The following is a 24,758-nucleotide window of genomic DNA, read 5'->3' as shown; positions in this document are numbered from 1 at the left end:
ATGCTCCAACTTTCTTGCAGAAAAGAAAGCACTGCTCCAGTTGTTCATATCTGGGGGTCTTCTTGGTGAGAAGAACACCAGTTCATGGACAGATTCTTCTTCAGTGCAAAGGCTTGCCTCTTAGAGGGAGCTCTAACCTGAGTTATGCTGTCTACCACCATTGTTGGTAGATCACTTAAGGGTGCCATATGGTGCCGAGCCCTGGAGAAGTTGTGGACTTGTGGAGATGGCGCCGCCGAGTCCGGTCGCCATCCAGGTCGCTCCGCTTAGATTATGTTTTTATTTACTTATTTACTTTTGCTTTCTCTTTTTACACACATTACCTCTGCACTGATCATATACGACAAAGAAACACTTTTGGACATTGGACACCGCTTCACTGACCTGTTTCAGGACACTTTATCCTCCAACCCATCGTGGCCATCTGAGATTCTCCGGAACGCCAAGATGAACAATGGCCAGCTGAATAACCACCCGAGGCGACGGATCAAGAAACACCGCGGGAAACATGCTGGGATTCGCAACAGACGGAGGAAAAGAGCACACAGCCCTCCTTTACCGAGCATTCTGCTCGCCAATGTCCAGTCTCTGGAGAATAAGATGGACGATCTTAGAGCCAGGATAAGTTTCCAACGGGACTTTAGGGACTGTAACATCCTTTGTTTGTCTGAAACGTGGCTCACACCCTTGGTCCTGGACGCTGCTGTAACGCCGTCTGAAAACTTCTCTGTTTTACGGATGGACAGGACAGCCGAGGCCGGCAAATCCAAAGGCAGAGGAGTGTGTTTCATGATTAACAAGAAATGGTGTGAACCCAGGAATATCTCCACTCTGTCGCGCTCCTGCTCGCCTCATCTGGAACATTTATCCATTATTTTCTGCCCATTCTATCTGCCTCGGGAGTTTTCATCGATCATCATAACTGCTGTTTACATCCCACCACAAGCAGACACCGGTTTGGTTTTGTCTGAGCTTCACGATGCGCTCAGCAGTAACATCAACAAACATCCTGACGCTGCTATTATCATTGCTGGGGACTTTAACAAAGCCAAACTCAGGCAAGTTATGCCTAATTTTTATCAACATGTATCCTGTCCAACCAGAGGACCGAATACACTGGATCATTGCTACACTCCGTTTAAGAATGCTAAAAAGTGGCTAAAAAAGGGAACCCTCTGAAGGCCAGTCAGGACTGTAGAGAGATCCCAGGATGGCACTAGGGGTGGCCTATGAGTATTTAACCTTCTGGCACCCCTCAAGAACCTGATGATGAGATTGTGCCTTCCCAGGGACCGGCTGTCCACTGCTTCATGATGTGCTTTGATAGCAGCCACATACACTTTCAATACGAAGGGTGACAGCCTATGCTCCAACTTTCTTGCAGAAAAGAAAGCACTGCTCCAGTTGTTCATATCTGGGGGTCTTCTTGGTGAGAAGAACACCAGTTCATGGACAGATTCTTCTTCAGTGCAAAGGCTTGCCTCTTAGAGGGAGCTCTAACCTGAGTTATGCTGTCTACCACCACTGTTGGCAGATCACTTAAGGGTGCCATATGGTGCCGAGCCCTGGAGAAATTGTGGACTTGTGGAGATGGCGCCACCGAGTCCGGTCGCCGTCCAGGTCGCTCCACTTAGATTATGTTTTTATTTACTTTTTTACTTTTGCTTTCTCTTTTTACACACATTACCTCTGCACTGATCATATATGACAAAGAAACACTTTTGGACATTGGACACCGCTTCATTGACCTGTTTCAGGACACTTTATCCTCCAACCCATCGTGGCCATCTGAGATTCTCCGGAACGCCAAGATGAACAATGGCCAGCTGAATAACCACCAATTAACAAAGCCAAACTCAGGCAAGTTATGCCTAATTTTTATCAACATGTATCCTGTCCAACCAGAGGACCGAATACACTGGATCATTGCTACACTCAGTTTAAGAATGCCTACAAAGCTCCCTTACTACCGGCTTTCTGCAAATTGGACCATGCCCCCATTTTCCTCACACCGGAATATAAACAACGACTCGTTCAAGATCCACCGGTGCAGAGGGTGGTGACGCGATTGTCCGCCCAATCAGAAGCAACGTTACAGGCTGCTCTTGATGACGTAGACTGGGACATGTTTCGTGCAAGTTCATCTGACGTCAGCGAGTTCACGGATGTAGCATTAAGCTTTGTAAAAATGCAGCCGAACAAGCTACGGATACAATAACTATAAGGACATTCTCAAATCAGAAACCGTGGGTGGAAATCAGTAATCAGCAAATCAGTAAACAAACGCACTGCTGCTTACGATCTTCTGTCGTGGAAACATGAGCGAGTACAAAGCATCGTGCTATGCTCTCCGACGCATGTGGCAAGGACTAAGGACCATCTGTGCCTTTGGACATAAATCCTCTGCAGAGGTGAGAGCAGATCCGTCACTGGCTGACGAGCTAAACACTTTCTACAGCCGCTTTGAAAGCAATCTAAGCAGTGTGAGTCTGCCAATCAGCGGGTCAGGAAGCAGCAGTCAGATCAGCGATCATCATGCGATCACCGTGTCGGAGGACGAGGTTCGGAGGGCACTAAAGCGAGTGAATGTAAGGAAAGCAGCCGGACCTTATGGGATTTCTGGCCGTGTTCTGCGGTCCTGTGCTGATCAGCTCGCTGGTTTGTTTACATCCATTTTTAATGAGTCTCTTGCTACATCGGTGGTTCCCACCTCATTCAAAAAATCTGTCATCATCCCTGTGCCTAAGAACAATAAACCCTCTTGTCTGAATGACTATTGTCCAGTTGTCCTCACATCAATAGTCATGAAGCTCTTTGAGGGACTGGTTAAAAACGTCATCTGCTCCTCCAAACCGGATACTTTTCAATTTGCCTATCGCCCAAACAGATTCACAGATGATGCCATCTCTCACATCCTGCACTCTTCTGCCACACACATTGACATCAATAACAGGAACTACGTAAGGCTGCTATTTATTGACTATAGCTCAGCTTTTAATACTATAGTCCCCTTAAAGCTAGCTTCTAAACTCATAGACCTCGGCCTGAATTCTTCACTCTCCAACTGGATCCTTGATTTCCTCACCGGCAGACCTCAAGTGGTGAAACTAGGCCAGTACACCTCCAGCTCCATCACCCTGAACATAGGAGCCCCACAGGGCTGTGTCCTGAGTCCCCTGCTCTACTCTCTCTACACACATGACTGCGTGTCTTCGCACAGCTCCACATCTATAGTCAAATTTGCTGATGATACTGTGGTTCTGGGCCTCATTCACAACAATAATGAGACCGCATACTTGGATAAGGTAGAGAAATTAACATCATGGTGCCAAGACAACTGTCTCTCTCTGAATGTGAGCAAAACTAAAGAACTGATTGTGGACTTCAGGAAGAGAGAGCAGCAGCCCTATAGATCTCTTATGATCAGCGGGACCCCTGTGGAGAGGGTCAGCAGCTTCAAGTACCTTGAGGTAAACTTCTCCGAGGACCTGACTTGGACTATTCACATTCAAACACAGGTTAATAAAGCCAGGCAAAGACTGTACCATCTGCGACAGTGTGGTATGGGAACAATTCCAGTCAAGACTGCAAAGCCCTGCAGAGAGTTGTGCGCTTCGCTGAGCACATTTCAGGGTCTGCTCTCCCCTCTCTGCAGGACATCTATCTCAAACGCGGCAAAAGCAGAGCTACTAAAATCATCAAAGACTCCACCCACCCCATTAACCATCTTTTCATCTTTTCACTCCTTAGAGGGAGGCACCAGGGAGGGGCTGTCATGAGAAGCATGGATTCTGAAAACCAGGTCCTGGTGGGCCAGTAAGGCGCAACCAGAAAGACCTGTTCCTCGTCCTCCCTGAACTTGCACAGTGTCTGTGTGAGAAGTAGGGTTGGGTACCGAACTCTGTACTTTTAAGGGTACCGACCGAACTGCATCGGTACTACTGAGTAATATTGCTACAAGTGTGACTGCATCATATAATAATTATTAACTATTAATAATATTAATAATGTTCATCGTCTGGCTGACTACGTCTTGTATTAATTTTTCGAAAAATCCTGTCATACGTGCACAAACTGACAGTCACAAACTTATAAGCTACTACTAAATATTGTAGAAACATAATTTTATGTAAAGTTGCTTTGTTACGATTTGTATTGTAGAAAGCGCTATACAAATAAACTTGAATTGAATTGAATTACCGATTCATGTTAAAGCATTCGGTGTCAAATTTCGGTACCGGAGAATGCATCTGGACACGCTACAGAGAGAGAGAAAGAGAGACCCTGTGATGTGATGTCACCCTGCTGACCCTGGAGTCTATTCATAAAAACTCAGGATGGAGTTGCCATTCTCTGGGGAATGTGAGCTGTCGTGAGAGTGTGTCGGCTGCTTGACTGAGCTCCTATAAAATGTAGATGGCGCACAGAGGCTTGAGCTGCGTTTGACTTCAAAGAGTAGATGATGGGCGAGCTGTGACATGCAACTAGATTGTAGACCTCCCTGCTGGTTGATGTATGAGACAGCTGCAATGTTTTCCTGTGCGGACCAACACGTGCTTGTCTTGCAGCAGTAGCCGGAACTGCCACAAGGCCGGATGCACTTCCAACAGCTAAAGGAACTAAGGCAGTTCAGCACTGAAAAAGCATGCTCATTGGTCAGACACGCAGAGTCTAACGCCATACCAAGAAAAGTGATTGTCTGCACAGGGGAGAGTTTGCTCTTTTCCCAGCTGACCAGGTCCCTTACCAGGTCCCTGTAATCGCACAACCGCTTTCATGACCAGGTCATGAGGAGCCAGTCATCAAAGTAGTTAAGGGTCCTGAAGTCCCCTTCCCATACTAGGGCAAGGGCGCCCTCTGCCCTGAGGACAGGGACAGCCCAAAGGGGTGAACCCTGTGCTGCCACACCCAACCCTCAAATGCAAACTGTAGGAACGTCCTGTGTTGAGGAAGTATCAAGACATCAAAGTAAGCATCCTGCAGGTCGACCACTGCAAACAAGATTCAAGATGCGCAGATCTATGATTGGCTGAAGGCCACTGCCTTTCTTGGGCACAATGAAGTAAGGGCTGTAAAACCCTGACTGATCTCAGCTGGAGAGACAGGCTCAATTGCATTCTTCGGCAGTAGGAAAGAAATCTTGTCGTGCAGGACTGGAGCATCTCGAGCTGCAACCGAGGTCTCGAGAACGCCGCTGAACCTGGAACCAAAACTGAATCACGTAGCTGAGTCAAACTGTCCGAATTAGCCAGCAAGACAGGTTGGGCAGCACATGCCATGCTTCCAAGCTCCATGCAAGTAGCACCAAAGGGCCAATCAACATACCTGCAGTGGTGCAGTGGTGAGAAGTCATTTTAGATGGCACAGAAGGCATCACGTCCTGGCTCATCACAGCAGCACTCCCCATGTCCCCGGATGGACTGGCCAGAGATAAGTGGAAAGGCAGAATTTCCCCAAGCTGTGATCTCTTGGCTGCACGTGATAGGAGGCGTCGGAGGCAACGCCTTTAGTTGAAGCACCCAGGGGAATCGTTGATTCAACAGGGACACCGCTGTTTGTGCCATAACGCCTACCAGGAACAGCTTTTTTCTTCCCATCAGAATGAAAAGGCTTTGTGGAGAAGAAATCATTCACCTACTCGGCTCTGAAGCAAACATGTGAATGAGTGGATGCACCTGTTGCCTATTTATACCCATATGCATGGGGAGTGGCTCAGGCATGCAAAGTCCAGTAGCCAAATTTCATTGGCGTTTTCTCTTGAAGACAGAGTGGATCGGGGCTCTCAAGTAAACCCCCTATGTAGTCACAACATAACTCGTGGTGACTGACAGATAGGTACCTACATTTACTAACAAGAGTACATTACGTATGGAGTACATTCATTTGCATCATCTTCCAGTGAAATTCAACTTGCATATCTCCTCTGGGTGACTGCTATGGTCTGTTTATCATAAAAAATGATAAATGTGTGAAAACATCATAGATCAATCCACATGGGCAGACAAATATTTAATGATCTAATGAAAACACACAGTTGATTAGTTTTCAGTGTGTTAGGTAACAATCAAGCCTTTAGCAAGAATTAGTAAACCTCACTCATAACTCAGATGCTTGACATATACTGTTCATTACAAGGACACTCAAACTCTGTCCAAAAAAAAACAAGTGAATAAGTTTAAGTTTAAATAATTAAATAAGTACATAAAAACCCTTTAATATATATATATATGGGTTCAAGAGAAATTGTATTAGCAAGACTGTGAGGAAATCTCTAAAAACAGTGATTTGCAATTTCAATTTCTGAGTTTCAAAATCCAGAGGTGGAACACAGTTGTCAATCACTTTGTTGCCTTTGTATAGACTTTTTAAAGACGTTTTGTTGATCTGAGCTTGAGGGAAGGGCTAATGTTTATACCGGGGTGGCGGAAATTCCATTAAGACTGTTTTGTCAAGTGAAATTTATATTGCAGACTGAATCCAAAACTCATCTGCAATTAAAAGCCATTCATCAAAAAAAAAAAAAAAAGTGGTAGCAGCACAAGAACAAATGACATTCAATTTGCTGTTAGTACTGCAGTTACATTACCAGAGTGGTGAAGATGTAGTGATAGTACTCTGTCATCATTCCCATCATCTGGGCCTGGAGGAAGAGGAGGGGTGGGGAAGAGAAAAAACAATGATAAAGGTCACTATGTCATGTCAGAGTAATTTGCGATCATTGAGGCAGCCAACAACACAACAATGACAACAAATAAGATTAATTTAATATAGTGGAACTATGAAGAACTATTCAACTGATTTATCGACATCTCTCTCTACTTTGTATCTTGTGTCATATAGCACAACAGTTAGCACAGCTAGCTTTTAACAGTGAAAAGGGCCCTTCAAGAGATAGATGAAACCCTCATATTGTTCCAAATGTGAATTTTGTTATTCTAATTAATTTAATAATCTATAAAATAAATTACAATAATAGTGCCCTATGAAATTTGATGTTTATTTGTATGTATGTAAAGTATTTACGTATGTATGCTACATGTATTCCTTGTTCTTTTCTCTCCATTGTGACCTAGTTTTCCTGAGTCACATGATCATATCATTCAGGTCACCTGTTGTCTGTTAATCATCTCATTAGTTCCCTTTGTTTGGTTCATGCTTATACTGTAAGTTGTCAGTTCTCCCTTAATCTTCATCTGTTCCCCGTCTATGTTAAGTTGGTTTCTGTGCCTGTTCTCCTGGATTTATCTGATTAAAAGACTTTTCGTTTAGCTCCTGCATCCTCATGCAGTTTCTATCACCAACGAGTGACAGAAGAATGGACCATTTTTTTTTTCTGTTGTGGCCCTGCAATGCCTGAAGCAGCATGACCGTCTGCTGAAAGACTACACACTGGACTTTTTACACCTTGTGTGCCTGACTCATAACCCTAATCGCTTGCTTTGTTTTTTACCTCGCCAGCCTGAGCGAGCGGTCGAAGGCACCGGCCGCATTCCAGCAGATGGTCCCATGGACAGTTTTGTAGCATTGTGAAGTGGATGCTGGAGAATAACTGTATTTCTCCATCTCCACGGCTGATGAGGACATTTCCAGCCCCACTCCCAAACCAGAGACCAGCCAGCCATCACCCCGATACATGGAGGCATTTTGAGCCAGTGCAGAAACCTGTGACTGAGCAGATAATTAACCCAGAGCTTGAGCCTTAAGAGTCTTCTAACCATGGGCGATAGCTGGCAACACAGCACATGCCTGAGGGAAAGCTCCTGGAGATTGAGGGCTTGGAGGGAAGCCACGCCCACTCTCCCGCCTCTGAGGGTGAGCTGCTACTGGTCACTGGACATTATTTTGAGGAACTAATGGATGTTTTTCAAGAGGACTTAATAGACTGGTTTTGGGAGGTACTACCCAGTGCTCCTAAGTATCCTATGTCTCTTCTGGTTCCATCCAGCCCCTGTTCTCCTGTGTTCCCTCCCAGCCTCCCTCTACCACCTTGTCCCCTAAAACCAGCCAGTTCCCCAGTCCTATCTCTACTGGTACCTATCAGACCCTCAGATCACCCTCAGTCCGCGCCATCTGGGTGCTCTGATCTGCCTCAGGACTTTCAGTCTCCAGCTCGGCCTAGGCGTGAGGATCCCCTGTCTCTGCCTCCAGCCTCTGAGTCCTGGACTCCACCCCAGTCTTTCGACCCATCGGCTCCACCTTGGCTCCTAGCTCCCTAATCTCCACCATGGCCCCACATTTCACTGGCTCCACCAGACTTGTCCTCGACTCCTCTTCCATCTGCTCCGTCTCTGTCAGTCATCCCTAGGGTATCGTCAAGGCCTTCTCCACCATGGCTCCTTCGACTCCGCCGTGGGCCCTTGTCCTGGCTGGTCTCTGGACCAACATCTGTTTCCTCCTGTTCCTGGCTTCCCCACTATTGTTTCTTCTGCCTTTCTCCTGCTTAACGCCCTCCTCCAGAGTCTGCACCCTCCCTCCTCAACTGGAATTTGTTACCTTACAGGGATGTGCCTTCTCGGGAGGGGGCGAACTGTTACATGTTTTCTATTATTTCCGTTGTGACCTAGTTTTTCTGAGTTGCCTGACAGCCATTCAGTTCACCTGTTGTCCTGTTCACCTGTTGTTAATCATCTCATTGGTTCCCTTTGTTTGGGTCATGCTGATAAGTCCTCGGTTCTCACTTAGTCTTTGTCTGTTCCAAGTCTGTTAAGTTGAAAGACTTTTTGTTTATCTCGTCCTTGTGCAGTTTGAATGTAATCATGCATTTATGAAATTTTGTGTTCTGGATTATCTTTATGGTTAAAAACAAATGTAAAATAAAATAAAAAAATGTGATAACAGATGCACCAAACTTATTTTAAGTGTAATATTTTATTATTATTATTTATTTATTTATTTATTTATTGTGCTTCAGTATTAACAAACTATTATTATTATTAAACTATTCCATATTGAAATTTGATAAATCATACAGCCCTACTTTTCCCTCAATGTTCATACAAATGCTATTTTCCCATGGTGCTTATGTCTGCTTTAATTATGCCATCTGCCATGAATAAAAATTCAAGGTTATGCTTAGCTCTTTCCCTCTTCTAGATCTTAATCATTCGAGTTTGTGAAAAAGTCAGAAATCGTTTTATTTCTTACAATGGGTTGCAGAATTAGCCCCTTCTATGTCTATCTCTGTACTTTCTATATCTTGAAGTCCCTCTAACACACACACACCCACGAGCATAGACTGCCTTTTAAAGACTTCTGGGATTTAGCCCACAGACATCTCAGACAGACTCTGTGTAAGACTGCATTTCCTATTTCTTTTTGGCCTGAGGGGGAGTACATGCACTGACAGAAGTTCAGGAAAGGGTGACAGAGAAAAACGAGCCGCAGACAAGTTGTAGACAGGTGACCACAGGACTAAACTTATTAAGAGGACTCGGGCCACAGAAAATGAAAATTTTTTCATGTTCAAATGTGAAATAATACAGCCTACAGTTAAACTAGAAGATACATGCAGGGGCATCAACACTGAATGAAATGAAGAGCAAAATACTGTCTGGAGAGCCTTTGAAACACATACAAGGTTTAAAGCAGTAGCTGCTTGGACAGTGTTTTCTCTTAGATATAAATAGATAAACATATTCAGTCACCATCTGACCTGAGGTAAACAATCTCTATAGCACCTGCAAAGTTATCATATGAGCTTTTGTTTTTTTTGCAAGGACAAGTTTGTGAATGCACAAACTAAATCTTCCCTACACATCTACAACACTAGATTAAAAAAAAAAAAAGTGATTTCTTCTGATTAAATTTCTAAGTTTCTCAAATGACATCTCAGAGCTTGGGCTGTATTTATATTTCCGGCTAATAAAAGATGAGAAATAGAGTTTTGTATAGTGGCCTAAAAAAAGTATTTAGTCACGTAAAACTCATTTAATGGATGAATTATAAAGGCCACATAGCTGACCATGACAAAACATTTAATGACCAGTAGGTAGTGCTGTAAGAGTCAGAGACTTCGAATATGTCAAATTTGGTTGACTTTAAAGGCTGTCATTATGGAATGATGACATTTCATAAGTTAATTTTTATATAATTAAATTTATGAGTTGTAATTATGCAGAAAAGGTTGAAATTATGAGATGAAGCCATTATGACATAATTTACAATTACCGTATTTTCCGCACTATAAGGCGCTCCGGATTATAAGGCGCACCTTCAATGAATGGCCTATTTTAGAACTGTTTTTATATATAGGGCGCACCGGATAATAAGGTGCATAGAATAGAAGAAAGATACTGCAGTCAAACGTTTGACTGGGTTTGTGTCATTGCATCCACTAGATAGAGCTGTGCTAAAGGGAATGTAAACATTTTGACAGAGCGCCTTGATCCAAATATAAGGCGCTCCGGATTATAAGGCGCACTGTCGTTTTTTGAGAAAATTAAAGGCTTTTAAGTGTGCCTTATAGTGCAGAAAATACGGTAGGACAAAATTGTCTTTTTATGTCCTAATTATCCCTTTTTATCTCATATTTATTCACTTATTATGCCACAATTTTAACCTTTTAATCTGATAATTATGATTCAGTATGCCATAATTGTAACATATTATCTCATAAGTTTGACTTGCCATAGTTTCTATCTCGCAAATATCACTTTTTATTTCAGAATTGTGATATGCCATAATTTCTAATTTTGTCAATTCTGATTAACAATCCCATTCAACTTTGTATCTTGTTATGATGTAGTATCTCATCATTTTGACTTTTTATCTCACAAATATGGCATAATTGTATCAATTATATTTATAATCATATACTTTAAAATATTATACTTTCAGCTGTATGCATATATATATAATGTATTGTATTTTGTTTTGTTTTGTTTTTTTGTGCTATGTGTTGCCATAGACTTAAGCTATGCATAACTTACAAACTTTTTAGGTGCCTACAAAGCTTTGATGTTTAGCTCTTTAAAAAACTTCAAAGTAAATGGCATCTTCAAGCAAATAATGCAAGAGCTAAAGCAGTACTAACAACCACAAAGTGACTAAATACTTTTACCGTATTCTTCTTTGTGAGAAGCATATCTATTGCTTTATCCTCATTTCAAATGTATGCATTTTTTCTAGCAATCAAAAAAATACTACTGGTGCTCTAAAAAGATACAAAATTCAAACATATAACACTGGATATTTCTGTATTATTTATTAAATTAAAACATATGTTATCAACCAGGCACTTGCATTGATTTGATAGAGACTTTTTAGGGGGCTACAAAAAATAAAATAAAAAATGTGTATCAGCTCATATAGGCCTTCATAAGGGTGCCAAAAGATAAATTATTGAATGGCTTTTTGCAATGACATTGATACTTTTTTTAAAGATAGCATAAATAAATAGTTAACACTTTTTGGAGCCACTGTGCATGTTCACATTTTTTTGTGTAGCTGCATCTCCATTCTGCCTCCAGCAAAAGATATAGCATATTTCATTTAAAACATCAGATCCTAATCCAAAACAGCTTCTCCACATCTGGACTAAAACTTCAAAAAGGCTTGAGTTCTGAGAGAACATCAGTGGATAGTATGATATGAGTGTGCATCACTTTAACACAGTATGAACTTACTTGTTTGAGGATCTGGGCAGCCATTATGTGGCTGCAGTCGAATATAATGCGAAACTCTCTGCTCCTTTTCATCTCTTTGAGCAGAGGTCTGGTGTCAGTGGTGTCCAGAGGGAGCTGTCGGATCTTCAGCCTGATGTTATACCTGGATGGAGCCATGATTAACTCCTGGAGTCTGATTAAACCTGCCCAAGAAGAGTTGAGTGCCAGAGTCAATTACTTAGTATATCAGTAACTGCTCAAACCAGCCCCGGGGAGTCAAGCAGGTTTTTGAACAGGATAGCTGGTATGTTCTTTGTTGAATGTGGCCAAACAGCTGTGTCTTTCACACTGATATCCCTAGACATAAACCAATATATTGGCTATTGCAGTAAATGGGCCAATATTTGGTCAATATTATATTAAAGTTCCAATTCTGGGATGATTTCAAAAATACTAAGTTTGCATGTCATTATATTGTCCACCCTGCATTACTGACCAGTGGTAAAAATCAATCAATCATTTCTAGGAAAATTCAAGGATTTTCTGCCAGGACATTATACAGTACAATGAATTCACAGATTCATTAGTTTATTTTAATTAATTTTCCTTTAATCTGTACTTGCCATTGAAAGACAAAGTTGACCAACTGGTCTAGACCAAGTTAGATCAATGATCTTGTCTCAGCTAAAAACCGTGTAAAACTTGGATGGAGAGTGATAAGAAAATGAGCACACCAAGGCCAGATTCAAGCCCGGGTCCCTTGTGAGCAGATCTACTAAAATGTTGAAAGCAAAACACTTCCCTCTGTGCCACAGCTCTAAAAAAACATGTACTATAAAGCAGACATTCAATTTAACATGCAGTTATCCTGGTTGTATTTTTAATAATAAATATGTTTTTATCACATATTTAGCATCTCAGATGAATTGCTTTCCATTCCCGCTCCTGTCAGAAGCAGCATTGCTCGATTACTTTGATACAAACTGTTTGTAAAATATCAAGGCCGGAAGACTCATTCTGACAGCAACAGGAAAATTAAGAGACTTCTGCTTCTTATCACTGAAGTACAGAGTCTAAATACACTTTTAAAGCTGGCGGTTCCACTTTGGCTGCAAGGACTTCATCAAGTAACACAGTTTACAATGACACACTGACATAAAGCCATTATCTCTCACCTGTGCTGTCATCGTAAACCACAGTGGCTGTCTTCCACTTGAGGAACTGCACCAGGTCTAAGATAGCATAGCTGAGAGAAGAGTAATCCGGGTACAGGTTGGCATAAAATGAATCCCTATTGTCCATCGGGTGGTGTTTCCATCGCACTTGAATGTGTGGCACCTCCAGGGCATTGCAGATAGACTGTACAGCATTCGATGAGGAGCTGTGAGACGGCCCAAATATGGCAACTACACCTAAAGACAGCTGGTCGCACGCTGGCAAGAGCAGACGGTGGGTCATGTGGTAAGAAATGTCAAAACAGAAATGTCACTGCATACAGAATATTCCTTTGTACGTTTTACAAAGCAGTGGCACGTTTCATTCTATCATAATGAGTTGTATAGATAGAACATTAATATTTATTAAATATATATTAAAATAGGAAATAGATTTTTTTTCTTAATAATGTTTCACAATAGTACTGTTTTTACTATGTTTGTGATCAGAACATGAGGCCTTTAAAGTGGGTTTGGCCTAAGATATATATTAGTTAATAAAAGTTATTGATTACTGGTAAAATAGTTAAACGGTACATTTACTTAAAGGAATAGGTCACCCAAAAATGAAAATGAACTCTCCCTCAAGCCATACAAAATGTAGATGAGTTCTAAACAAAAAAAAAAAAAAACGTGTATATACACAACAAAAGGAGATGGGCTTTTTAAAAAAGCATTATAAAGGATCATGTGTTGGTGTTTTGCCCAGAAGTGACTTTGTAAAGTTAAAAGGGCTAAATAACACATTTGTTTTATACAAACTTACAGCCTTGCACTTGAAAAGACATTAACTGAATTCATGTTGATATACTTGTGGATTATTGTGATGTTTTTGTCATTTGTGAGCAAGTGATGGAATGCTAAATTTCTTATAATCTGTTCCCTTGAACAGATTAACATATATCATGAATAACCAGAGGGACTAAATTTTCAGCTAATTTTATTTTTTGGGTGAACTATAACTTTTTTGTAGTCTAAACACAGCAACAAACCTTTAAATTTTCACACAACTCACCTTTTCTGGAGGCCTCAAAGCTATCATAGATATTAATCCTCTGAATGTCATACGTTAACGTTGTGTTTGGCAATAATGTCCTGTTTCTGTTGATATTATTAACAGCAAACTTAAAGGCCAGTTCCTCGGAGCTGACGAGCGCCACGGGTCCATCCATTTGTTCAAAAATTCCACCTAAAAACAAGAGAAATCACTGTCAAATGAACCAACGCTGAACCCGGAGACAAAACCTGGCACCACATCCAAACCTCTGGAGGTGTTTTGCATTTAGAGCTGTCGGCTAGCTCACTTGTGTACTTAAGCAACCCTTTTCGATCTGCTCAGCAGAAAGAAAGAGTGTCTGACAGTCACAGCTCAGGCTTTTAAAGTTCAAGGCCATAATGGAGATGAGAGAGAGAAAGAGAAAAGTAAATGGCTTCATCAAAGGTACCTTGCCTCCTTAAGGCCTGCAGGTCACCTTTCATTCTCTGATAAAAAAAAAAAAAAAATACAAAATAGATTCATACACAGGCCTATAGCTTGTGGATAGAGTTTTTGCACATAACTTTGAAAGTTTAAAGCCATTTGGGCAAATTCATTTTATAACCTGCTGAGATTTTCAGAAATGCATTTTACTTCGAAGATTCCACCAATGGAAGAACTGGAGAAGTAAACTCTGTGTTTATTGACTTTACAGTGCAATAGAACCCTATAAAAACAATAAAATGATAACATCTGGAGCACGCTGAGCAATATTCAGCCCTTGAGGATTAATGCTGTTAGACCTGCTTCACCTTTCCAGAGTATATCAGCGATATGACAGTCTCGAAGCCAAAGACATATGAGGAGAGAGAAATATTGGAGGAGCCAAGTTTTTTTGGTTTTACAAAATTCAATATCACATATTATCAGTTCATGCTATTTGGGATTTAAAATATTATTAGCCCTTTCCACAAGAAGAGTACAAAATAATGGCTGAAACTAAAATGTGTTAATAATGTATTATTATTATCACTACTACTACTACTACTAATATAAAATTGTCAGTACTTAAAAAATATCTCATAAAAATATTTACTTTAAATAATGTTTGCATTTTTGTAACAACAACAACAAAAAAACAACAACAACAACAACAACAACAATAATAATAATAATAATAATAATAATAAAAATAATAATAATAATTATTATTATTATTTACAACCCTGGCTTGCTAGTGTGAGACCAAATATTGGTTTATATCTACTGGAAAAAAAATTTCTCCATATATATATATATATATATATATATATATATATATATATATATATATATATATCCATCTGAATTTTGTAGTGCGTAATCATACCATATAAATGCTATGCCAAACAGAGAAGAACCCTTGGTTTTTTTTTTTTTTTTTTTGGGCATTCCTTTTTAATATTTCCAATCCTGCTTTTAGAGTCCGTAGCATGAAGATCCATGAATGCATGAATATTTAAGAGTTCTTGAGGCAGACCTCAGAACAGGTCAAGAACAACCTGAAGATCGCTGTTATTCTCCCAGAGGAGAACAGCTCAAGTACTAGGCTGCAGGGGAGATCACAGGCTTACAATCCAGAGAACAGCACATCATCCATTGAGCCATGCACACTATTTATGACTCCAGCGCTGCTTGACTTCTGAAAGGACATGATGCATAAACTCCCTGGAAAGAGCCCTGGCGCATTAAAATAAATGAATCCTGCCGTTTTGTGGGGAAATCACATTAGAGTACATTAAGTAATTGCTGGAGTATATACTAATTTGACTATTAAGAGGATAAAATGTGCATTGCTCGGAAGCACTAAAATAGATTTAATAAAAACGGTAGATCAGCTGCTGCGAGGAGAAAAAAAAAGCCCCACGAATAGCTTTAAAATGAATGCGGCTGTTTCCAGATATATAAATCATAAAACAAAACGCTTGCGACTCTTCCATCAAACGGCAGAGAAGAAGCTTGTTTCCGATCAGGAGAATCTCCATGAATAAACAGATACGACAAGTTAATGGTGCAGGATAGTTATGCTGATGTACGGCTCTGTGCTGAACGGGGTCTTTAAAGGGCTAAATGTAAATTGAGTTGTAACTTTTGATCTCAGATTTCTTGCACATCTTTCTCTAACATCAGTCAGTTTAAGTTGCAATTAAGTTGTTTCCTGTTTTGAAACAGCTTTACAAAGGCAGCCTAATTAATCTCTTGGGTTGTAGCCTGATAGAGAAAACATGTGCTCATTACAGCTGCTACCTTTACTAATATGGCTGCCAGAAGACCTCTTTACTATGCACTAGTGTTTAAAAAACTGCAAAGTAAGACTGTAAATAGCAACACAATTCCTGTTTGCATTAAGCATCATGTGAAATGATTTTATGAGAATTTTGTGGCTGTGCAGTTTCACTGCATGATTAAAGGAAGTCTTCAGTTCAGGAGAAAAAAGGCTTTTTCCCTCAAAGGACGCTTACAAGGCAAGCATGTCTGGGAATGGACAATACTGTGACCGTTGCATAAATCAACCAACAAGGTGGTCTGTGGTCACATCTTAACTTGCCTGACCACCTCCCCCTTTGTAGTCGGAAGGTTCTGAGATTGTGCCATTCACATTCCGGGCCTGCTCAACTAAACATCCTACAAGATGTGGATGCGGATGCAGATGCACTGACACACGGATGCATTGGCACACAGCTGGCTGCAGGGCCTGCACAAGTATGTGCTTCCCCCAGTGAGCCTTCTCACACAGATGCTGTGCAAGCTCAGGGAGGACGAGGACCAGGTCTTGCTTGTGGAGCCATATTGGCCCACTCGGACCGGGTTCCCCAAACTAGTGCTCCTCACGACAGCTTCTCCCTGCTGGATTCCTATGAAGATAGGATCTACTGACTCAAGAGACGAGGCACCCGCATTCAGACCTCTTGAAAGTTCAGGACTGGTCCCCAGACAGGACGTGTAGGTTCTAGGTGACCTACCTCAAGAGGTAGTGGACACCATCACTTCAACGAGAGCATCGTCTTTCAGACACGCTTACGCCGTGGAACCTGTTCATCGAGTGTCATTCTTCTCGTTGAGAAGAACCCCAGAGATAATCTGATCAGGGTCATGCTTTCCTTTTTGCAGCAAGGGCCTTAGGGATCAGGTGGTGAACCTGCAAGCATTGCCCCTGGAGGAGGCAGACCCAGCCCTAGCTTTGCTCTGTCCCGCCTGGACCTTGAGATGCTACATAGACCAGACACAAAGCTTTAGGACCTCAGACCAGCTCTTTGTCTGTTATGGAGAATGGCAGAAGGGGAAGGCTGATAGTGCACTGTATTGTGGATGACATCACCCTCGCTTATCAGGCAGAGGGTGTGTACTGCCCGCTCAAGTTGCAAGCTCACTCTACTAGGATTGTTGGATCCTCCTGGGTGCTGGCTTGTGGTGCCTCACTGACAGATATTTGTAGAGCTGCAGGATGAACGACCCCCAACACATTTGCTAGATTCTATAGCCTTCGTGTGGAGCCTGTATTCTCCTGTGTTCTCACCTCAAACGGGTAGTGGCACTGAGAGGCCTCAGAGGTTGTATTTCCCCGTCAGACTTCTGCCATTTATAAGAGGGTTTCAATCACGTTCAATTGACCATATGCACCTAAACTGATGTTCATATGTGTATCTACCCTGCTCAACCAAACATCCTACAAGCTGTCTCAAGCTATGCAACCAGGAAAGTGGCGACTCCATCCCGGGATGATCCAGCTGATTTGGAGACATTTCAGAGCTGCTCAGGTACACCTCTTTGCCTCTCCAGAGACCTCCTTCGGGAAGGATGGGGCTTCCGCAGTGTCACTGTTCCAAGTGGAACGGGTAGGTTTTTCCAGTGTTATCCAATCTCACTGATTGGGTAGTGCTACTACAATGGTGAGTGGTCTTCTTGTTGCGAGCCCAGGCCTACTCCAAAAGGGGCACAGGTGGCTCGCACATGGCACTAGAAGGGGCCGCATCCATGGCGCTTTGGTAGAGGATCCCAATTCGTAGGTCACCAACTTTACGTCGCATTGATCGACTGAAAGGGAATGTCTCAGTTACGTATGTAACTCTCATTCCCTAAAGGAGGGAACGAAGACGTCATGTCCCGTCACCACAGCTGCTGTACCATCGCAAAGGGGCTGGGTCACCGGCTCAGCTCCCCAGGGAACACCTGGTATGCATTGCATCCACTGCCTTTTTATTATCACGCTGTGATCAGCTGCAGCTGGATGCAATAATTGCATACCAGTGTACATAGCTCATTTAGACAGATATTTGTAGAGCTGCAGGCCAGTGTACATTGCCATCCCCCCTCCCTGGAGCCCTTCCAGTCTGCATATCAGTCCAACTGCTCAACCAATGATGCCATCGCCACTACCCAACACTCAGCACTCACACATCTGGACAAAAAAGACTCCCTCCCGACCTTGCCCCCCCTCCCCTCCCCTCTTTTTCCCCATTCACCACTGAACTCTGAACTCTGTACCATCCACAACCCCCCACTGGGACACTGGGACCTGCACCAGACACTTTGTGCAGCATTGGTCTGCTCACTACTAATACTAGCACTTACCTTTACTTGTCAATCGTATTCTGGAGAAGAAACACACACACACACACACACAGCTACGGGTTCTGTGCTTGACTAACTGAGACTTGTCATGGCACTTGTATACTGTTGTTGTTCTCTTGTTTGTATGACTGCTTCTATTGTTCTCATTTGTAAGTCGCTTTGGATAAAAGCGTCTGCTTAAATGATTAAATGTAAATGTAAATGAATAAGCTCTTTGCAGTGCAATCATTATATATGCACTGTTTGTTACTTCACTGGTTTGCACTCTATCTGCCATGTGCCTTCTGCTGCTTTACTTATCCTTCTTTTTACATGACCTATTTGTATATTTATATAATTGTACTTTATATTTTATCTGTATTTAATGTTCAATTGTTAGTGTTAACTGTATGCACCAAGGTTCTGAGAGTAACACAATTTCAATTATCTGTATGTATGTACTGTACATGTGGAAGAATTGACAATAAAGCAGATTTGACTTGACTTGACTAGTGTACATTCGAAGTAAATTCGTCCCAATTCGGCGGCCACCGATGTGACGTCTCCATTCCCTCCTTCAGGGAACGAGGGTTACATATGTAACCAAGACTTTCAATAGTATAACTGTGAACTAATAAATAAATAAACAAAAACTACTACTACTACTACTACTACTACTAATAACCTACAACCAGAAGCTCCATAGAGAAATGTGTTATGACATTTCTGTTAAATAATTATTATGGCATTTCTGTTACCTTATTATCTCTCTAACAAATGATCTGTTAAACGGTACAGATTAAGTGGTACAGATTAAGCTGTAGTTAATCAAAGGTATGATAAAGTGTCACTGAGAAAAATAAATAAATAAAAAATCTAGAGAGACAGAAAAGAGGAAAAAACATAAAATGCAGTGTATTTTCCTTTTACATACTGTATGGTTATTCATAATGTTACGACTCCCAAAAAAATAAATTTATGCATAAGGCAAGTTTACAGCCATCAACTGACACTGACCCTATGTTCTGGCGGGTCTATCGGTGCCTTGTACCCAAATATACTGTACCAGTCTGAACGCTTACACACTCGCCACACATAGCCAAGCACGGCTCAGCCAAAAGCCCAACAATGAGACAATATCATTATGTTTTGGACGAAAAGCTGCATGCAGGCTGAGCTTTTCTAGAGGGAGCTCTTTTGTAGCACACTACTCCCCTGGTCGCTTTCCCAGTATGCCTGTGAATAGCAGCGCTGCTCCCTGGAAGCTGAAGGTACTATGCCACACAATGGCAGAGGAGAAAGCAACAGACAATAGCCCACACTAAACAATTACGGCAAACAACCAGCATTGTGCACAAAACTGACCAATTAAGGGACGCTGTATTGCCCTGTTATCCCCTTCCATCTGTCTATTCCCCAAAGAAAACAAGAGGAGAACTTGGCGTCTGTCTCGAATGAACGAGTGCAGAAGTCAGACATATCACAGTGGCAGAAACAGACATCATCTATTCCTCAAACTCTATCTGCCATGATTGATAATGCATAATGACTTTCAGATTATATGACAAATTGCCTAATGCATTTCTGGCTTTATTTACTTGCAAAAACAATAAAAAAGCTCAGAAAGAACAGAAGGAGAGGAGGACTGTTTATTAGCTTAGTTAGACTCAAGCTTCTGTTTCTTATTTTATCAATGTCTTTTTCTTCTGGACTTTGAGTTCTGGACACGGGTACCTTCCTTTATACTGTACCTTATTCCACGAAAATAAATGTATCACTGTCTACCAGTTAAATGTCAATCAACTGAATTATATGGTATGCCTATTAAATAATCAAAATAACCACAAATAATTGCATATATCATAGCTAAGCACCAAATAAAGATACAATTTAAGATAACATATTAGGTTATTGTGGCAATGAACAGATCATACAAGAAGTGTCCTTAATTATTTACAATTTACAATATATTGTCTTTTTCGATACCATGTGTGCTATGTTTGATAGTATTTAAATAAATAAAAAATTAATGAATGAATGAATAAAGTCACAATATTAGCAATCAAACTGAAACTTTTAACACCATAAAAAAAGTTACTTTTATGACTTTTATGACTTTTATGTTTTTTTTTGTGTGTGTGTGTGTTTGTTTGTTTCTTTTTTTTCTCTGATAAATAAATACAAATAAGTATTATTGTTACACAATATTAATATTCAAATTGAAAATAGCCCCTTTCTCAGCATTTTAAAGCTTTACTGAAAAACCTCTACTCGTCCAAAACGTCCATCCCCACTAACAATGCGATAGAAGTTATCTGAAGAGCGTTTTATGGGTTTTTTAAACTGGGATTTTAGTCAGTTACAGAGCATTTCAAATTACCATATAAATGACAGCCACCAATCAAGCACAAGTTTGAGTCTGCAGTGATAAATCGGGATAAATTAAGATTCGTCCTCGTCAAAGCCCCCAATCTCTCATTTATTCAATATGATTAGCAATATTCATATACGTTCCAATGTTGCGATATCTTCTCTGTCAAATAACTGTCAGGTAACAACACATTTGTAAAATCTAATTTTATGCTCAAGTGACTCGTTTTCTCGCTTCTGCAATCTATCACAGCGCTCGCTCTGTTCCTCCCTCTCACACTCCCTCTTGCACACAGCTTTTGTGTTTCTTTCCACCCCTCCGTGGCTCACTTGCTTTCCATATCTCTAGCATTGCAGGGAATTTTTATTTGTTATTTTTTTCTTCCCTGAAACACTGCAATTTTTACATGAAACACTTGACAGCATGATAAACACAGGGACATAAACAAAATTATACAAAGGGGACAAATATATGGATTTAAATAGATAAAACATAAGCAAGATGAGATGCAGCACAATGGTTAGATTTTATTTAAATGTCATATGTGCTGTTTGAAATTTTTTGTTAGGTAAGGTCTGTTTGTCTGCTAGTTTTTAAGAAATGTATATTTTATTCTGTGAGGATACAGTAAATGAATCAAAAGTGTCAGTAAAGACAGTAATGTTGAAAATCATTTCTATTTCTTTTTTTTTTTTACATTACAATATTAAGCAGCGTTACTGTTTCCAATTTTAGAGAGTTATTTTAAATCAGAACAATATTTCACATTATCACTGTTTACTGAATTAAATTCAGCCTCAATGAGCATAATACATACTTATTTCTAACATTTGACCTGTGTATACAATTCTATAATTTTTGCATTTTTGTGTTTTATAATTTACTGTAAAAATGCTAATATCTGTTTACATACAGTAATATATGTGTGTGATTAATTGTGATTAATCTTTTGACAGCAGTTATATATGCTGTGAAGGCTTACTTTGCTACTTCAAAAAGTATTTTATATTTCATCAAAAGTATTCTCAAACCAGTTAAATAAATGCCAGGCTTCTATTGTGTGTCTATACCCATATAGAGTGAGACTCGCCCAATGGGGCACATAGTCACAAAAGGTCATTGTGTGTTCATTGAACAGTATCTGTGTTTTTCCCTGGTAATACCAAGTGGAAATGTTCAATTGCATTTTTGTAGTCAGGTCTTAAGTTATGTGCCTATACAGATGTGAACTTTCAGAATACAAAATATAGTGCGGCTATAACATTGCAAATGCGGGTTCACCTCTGATATTATACTGCTACACCACAGCCCTTCCGTATCAGCAGAGTAACACTATTGTTGAATGCAGGTGGTTCACTCTGGGTGCCAGACGCCCTGGTCATATTGTGCCATGTAACCTCTGCCAAACTCTGCAGAACAATGAAGGGCACAGGCCAAAAACATAATGGACCCAAAACACACACACACACACACACAAAAGAACCCAGAGCAGAGTCTGAGCCTTGGCATCCATATGCATCAAGAGAGAAAGAGAAGGTAGTGCCCAGCAGGCGAAAAGCCAGACTCTTTCATTAGCAGATGCTTTAAGTACACCACTGGGTTTCTGAGCTCAACACTCACATCACGTAACCATGAATACACGTTCTATGATAAACTCATGTTATGCAACTGATGTTGATCTTGATTAATACAGTGTTCCAGCCATGCTAAAATTTACAACACACAGTGCTAGATAGATAATGGACAATTTGCTGTCCGTAACTGATTCCAGATTATATTAAAAATATGTAGTTATTAACATTATTACACGTTAGGACACATTCAGTAATCTGACTACGGTTTGATAACTTTTAGTTTACTTTAAGATTGACCTAACAAGTTTTTCACATTGAATTAGGATTTAGATTTAAATAGGACAATTTTGTAACACACACACACACACATATATATATATAACAAGGACTGCTTCTCTAATCTTTTTTTGTTTTATCTTTGTAGACCTCTAATCTTCTTTCTTAATTTGGACTAACAAGCTCTCCGAACCACAAACTGTAAGTTCGATTGATACGTTTTGAAGTTTTTGTGCTAATATGTTATGTATACCTAGTTCAGCTTTAGGTTTCCAGGTAAAGCACAATTTGCTGAAGTAGTTGTGATAATTCGCTGTGAACGTAATATTTACTAAGAATGTGTCTATTATTGTAGACTGACGTTGTTCTAATTACTTTGTTTAATAATAAAGGATGTAGTGTTTCACACAGTCTTTATAATCACTGTGAAATTGCTGTTTATTTTGCTGCTCCGACAGTTATAGGGTTAATGCGGGAGAGATGACGGAGTTAGTTAAAGGTACAGGTTGTAGGACCTAGAGGGCGCACTACCAAAACAATAACAAACGTGTGGTTTGATGACGCTAAGAAGGAGTGTGGAATGATGGGATTTGTTGTCTTTTACCCAACTGCTGACGGCAATCAATCAGACGGAAAGATAAATCATGGATTTAACGCGAGTTCAATGATTTGCACAAGTAGATTACATACAAAGTCAATGCAAAGATGCGTCCTCGCGTTGGTCTAGAGATGCAATGCCCCGCGTTTGGCGTGTATGCCCCATAATACTAATCTTGTTGATCGTTAGAAATACCATACGTTTTCTGTAAAGATTTGAATCAAAACAACTCACCTGTCGAGTAAAACACAAGCGAGATCGGCATCTCTTTCTAGTTGAAGTTTGTCGCGAAGCTCTCTCCAACTAGAAAATGCAACACCGATATTAATCCTTGCTCTTTCGGGTTTGCGGGAGCTGTCCTTGTTGACAGAACCAGCGGCAGACCGTAAACAGTAATTATGTTCCATAAATAACACAATCCACCATAAAGCGTGCAAGAAGTAAATAAGGAACTGCTTGAAGCAAGCTAGTGGTTTACTGGACGCTAGACACTACTTCTGCATTTGTCCATGACACTGTTGTCATGTGGTTTCTACGTCAGTAAAGGCGGTAACAAAGGCTAACTAATGTCATTGACAGGCGACTGCACTGCCCCGTGTCACTGTTTAAAATGGGAATTTTCTCATAATTTACAAGTAGTTGAAAACATTAGAGATATTGTCAGTAATCAGCTGGACAAAATATATAAAATTAGCCTAGTGGTTTTTGGATATTTTACTGCAAATATCTTACAAATTGTACCTTTAAGGCTAGTGCTCATGTGATACAGCTGATCTAATTAAAAGTTAAGACAGAGCATATTTTGTCTGTCGTTGTTCAAACATTACAGACATATTTTGGTTTACAAACTGTATTGTTTCATCAGTTAGTCACTTTAGCACTTGGCTAATGTATCCATCAAGTGTTCACAGTTTAGCAGCTAAACTTTAGCTGTGTGCACGATTCCCTTGCATAAGTGTTGTTGTATTTTATGTTATTATTATGAGAACGGATTGGAGCACTATATTGTTTTATGTAAAGGTGCTTTGTCAATGGTAGCACTCACTAACAATGACTCCTCTTTGTGCCAATCACAACAGACTTGGCCAGCTGACCAATCAGAGCAGAGTAGGTTTGTGGAAGGGAGGGTTTGCTCCGAACTTGCTTGGAACTAATTGTTTCCTAATCATTGACAAATTATTCTAATATTAAATGTATATTCTGAGAAAAGTACAATGCTTTCTGACCTTTGATGCATTTAAACCTATTGTAGGGGACTCCAACACAATATTAGGACACTGTAAAATACCATATGACCTGCTCTTTAAGAATCCCTGCAACACACCATACATCATCAAATTCTACTTGCTTGTAGAGACTGCAGACAGACAGAACATAAGCAGAAGCTATGAAGCTATGAAGGAAGCTATGAAGGAAGCATAGACTGCTGGACAATGGTCAATCAAGGTTTAATACCATTGATGCATGCAAAGAAAGGCCACAAACAAAATTTTGCAAATGTTACAGAATTTGGATGGAAAACATCAAATTAATGTCAACTTAAGATCTTGCAAGGA

The 24,758-nt window shown here is 40.5% G+C and overlaps 2 protein-coding genes across 2 annotated transcripts in view; both read right to left on the bottom strand.

Moving 5' to 3' along the window:
• LOC132157649 (uncharacterized) overlaps positions 1–24,758 on the bottom strand; it is a 491,841-nt gene that overhangs the window by 331,588 nt on the left and 135,495 nt on the right. The window lies entirely within an intron of this gene.
• Positions 1–24,758, bottom strand: part of grik3 (glutamate ionotropic receptor kainate type subunit 3) — a 146,308-nt gene that overhangs the window by 78,958 nt on the left and 42,592 nt on the right. The window contains exons 2-5 of the mRNA XM_059567276.1: positions 13,833–14,006; positions 12,779–13,036; positions 11,625–11,806; positions 6,587–6,640 (exon numbers count right to left, since the gene is read on the bottom strand). Of these exons, the coding sequence (XP_059423259.1) occupies positions 6,587–6,640; positions 11,625–11,806; positions 12,779–13,036; positions 13,833–14,006 (668 nt within the window). The remainder of the gene's footprint in view (positions 1–6,586; positions 6,641–11,624; positions 11,807–12,778; positions 13,037–13,832; positions 14,007–24,758) is intronic.

Source organism: Carassius carassius, chromosome 15, assembly GCF_963082965.1.
Source record: "Carassius carassius chromosome 15, fCarCar2.1, whole genome shotgun sequence".
Lineage (NCBI taxonomy): Eukaryota > Metazoa > Chordata > Actinopteri > Cypriniformes > Cyprinidae > Carassius > Carassius carassius.
Note: the sequence above shows the minus strand (reverse complement) of the source record. Positions and strands in the feature narration are given on the sequence as shown.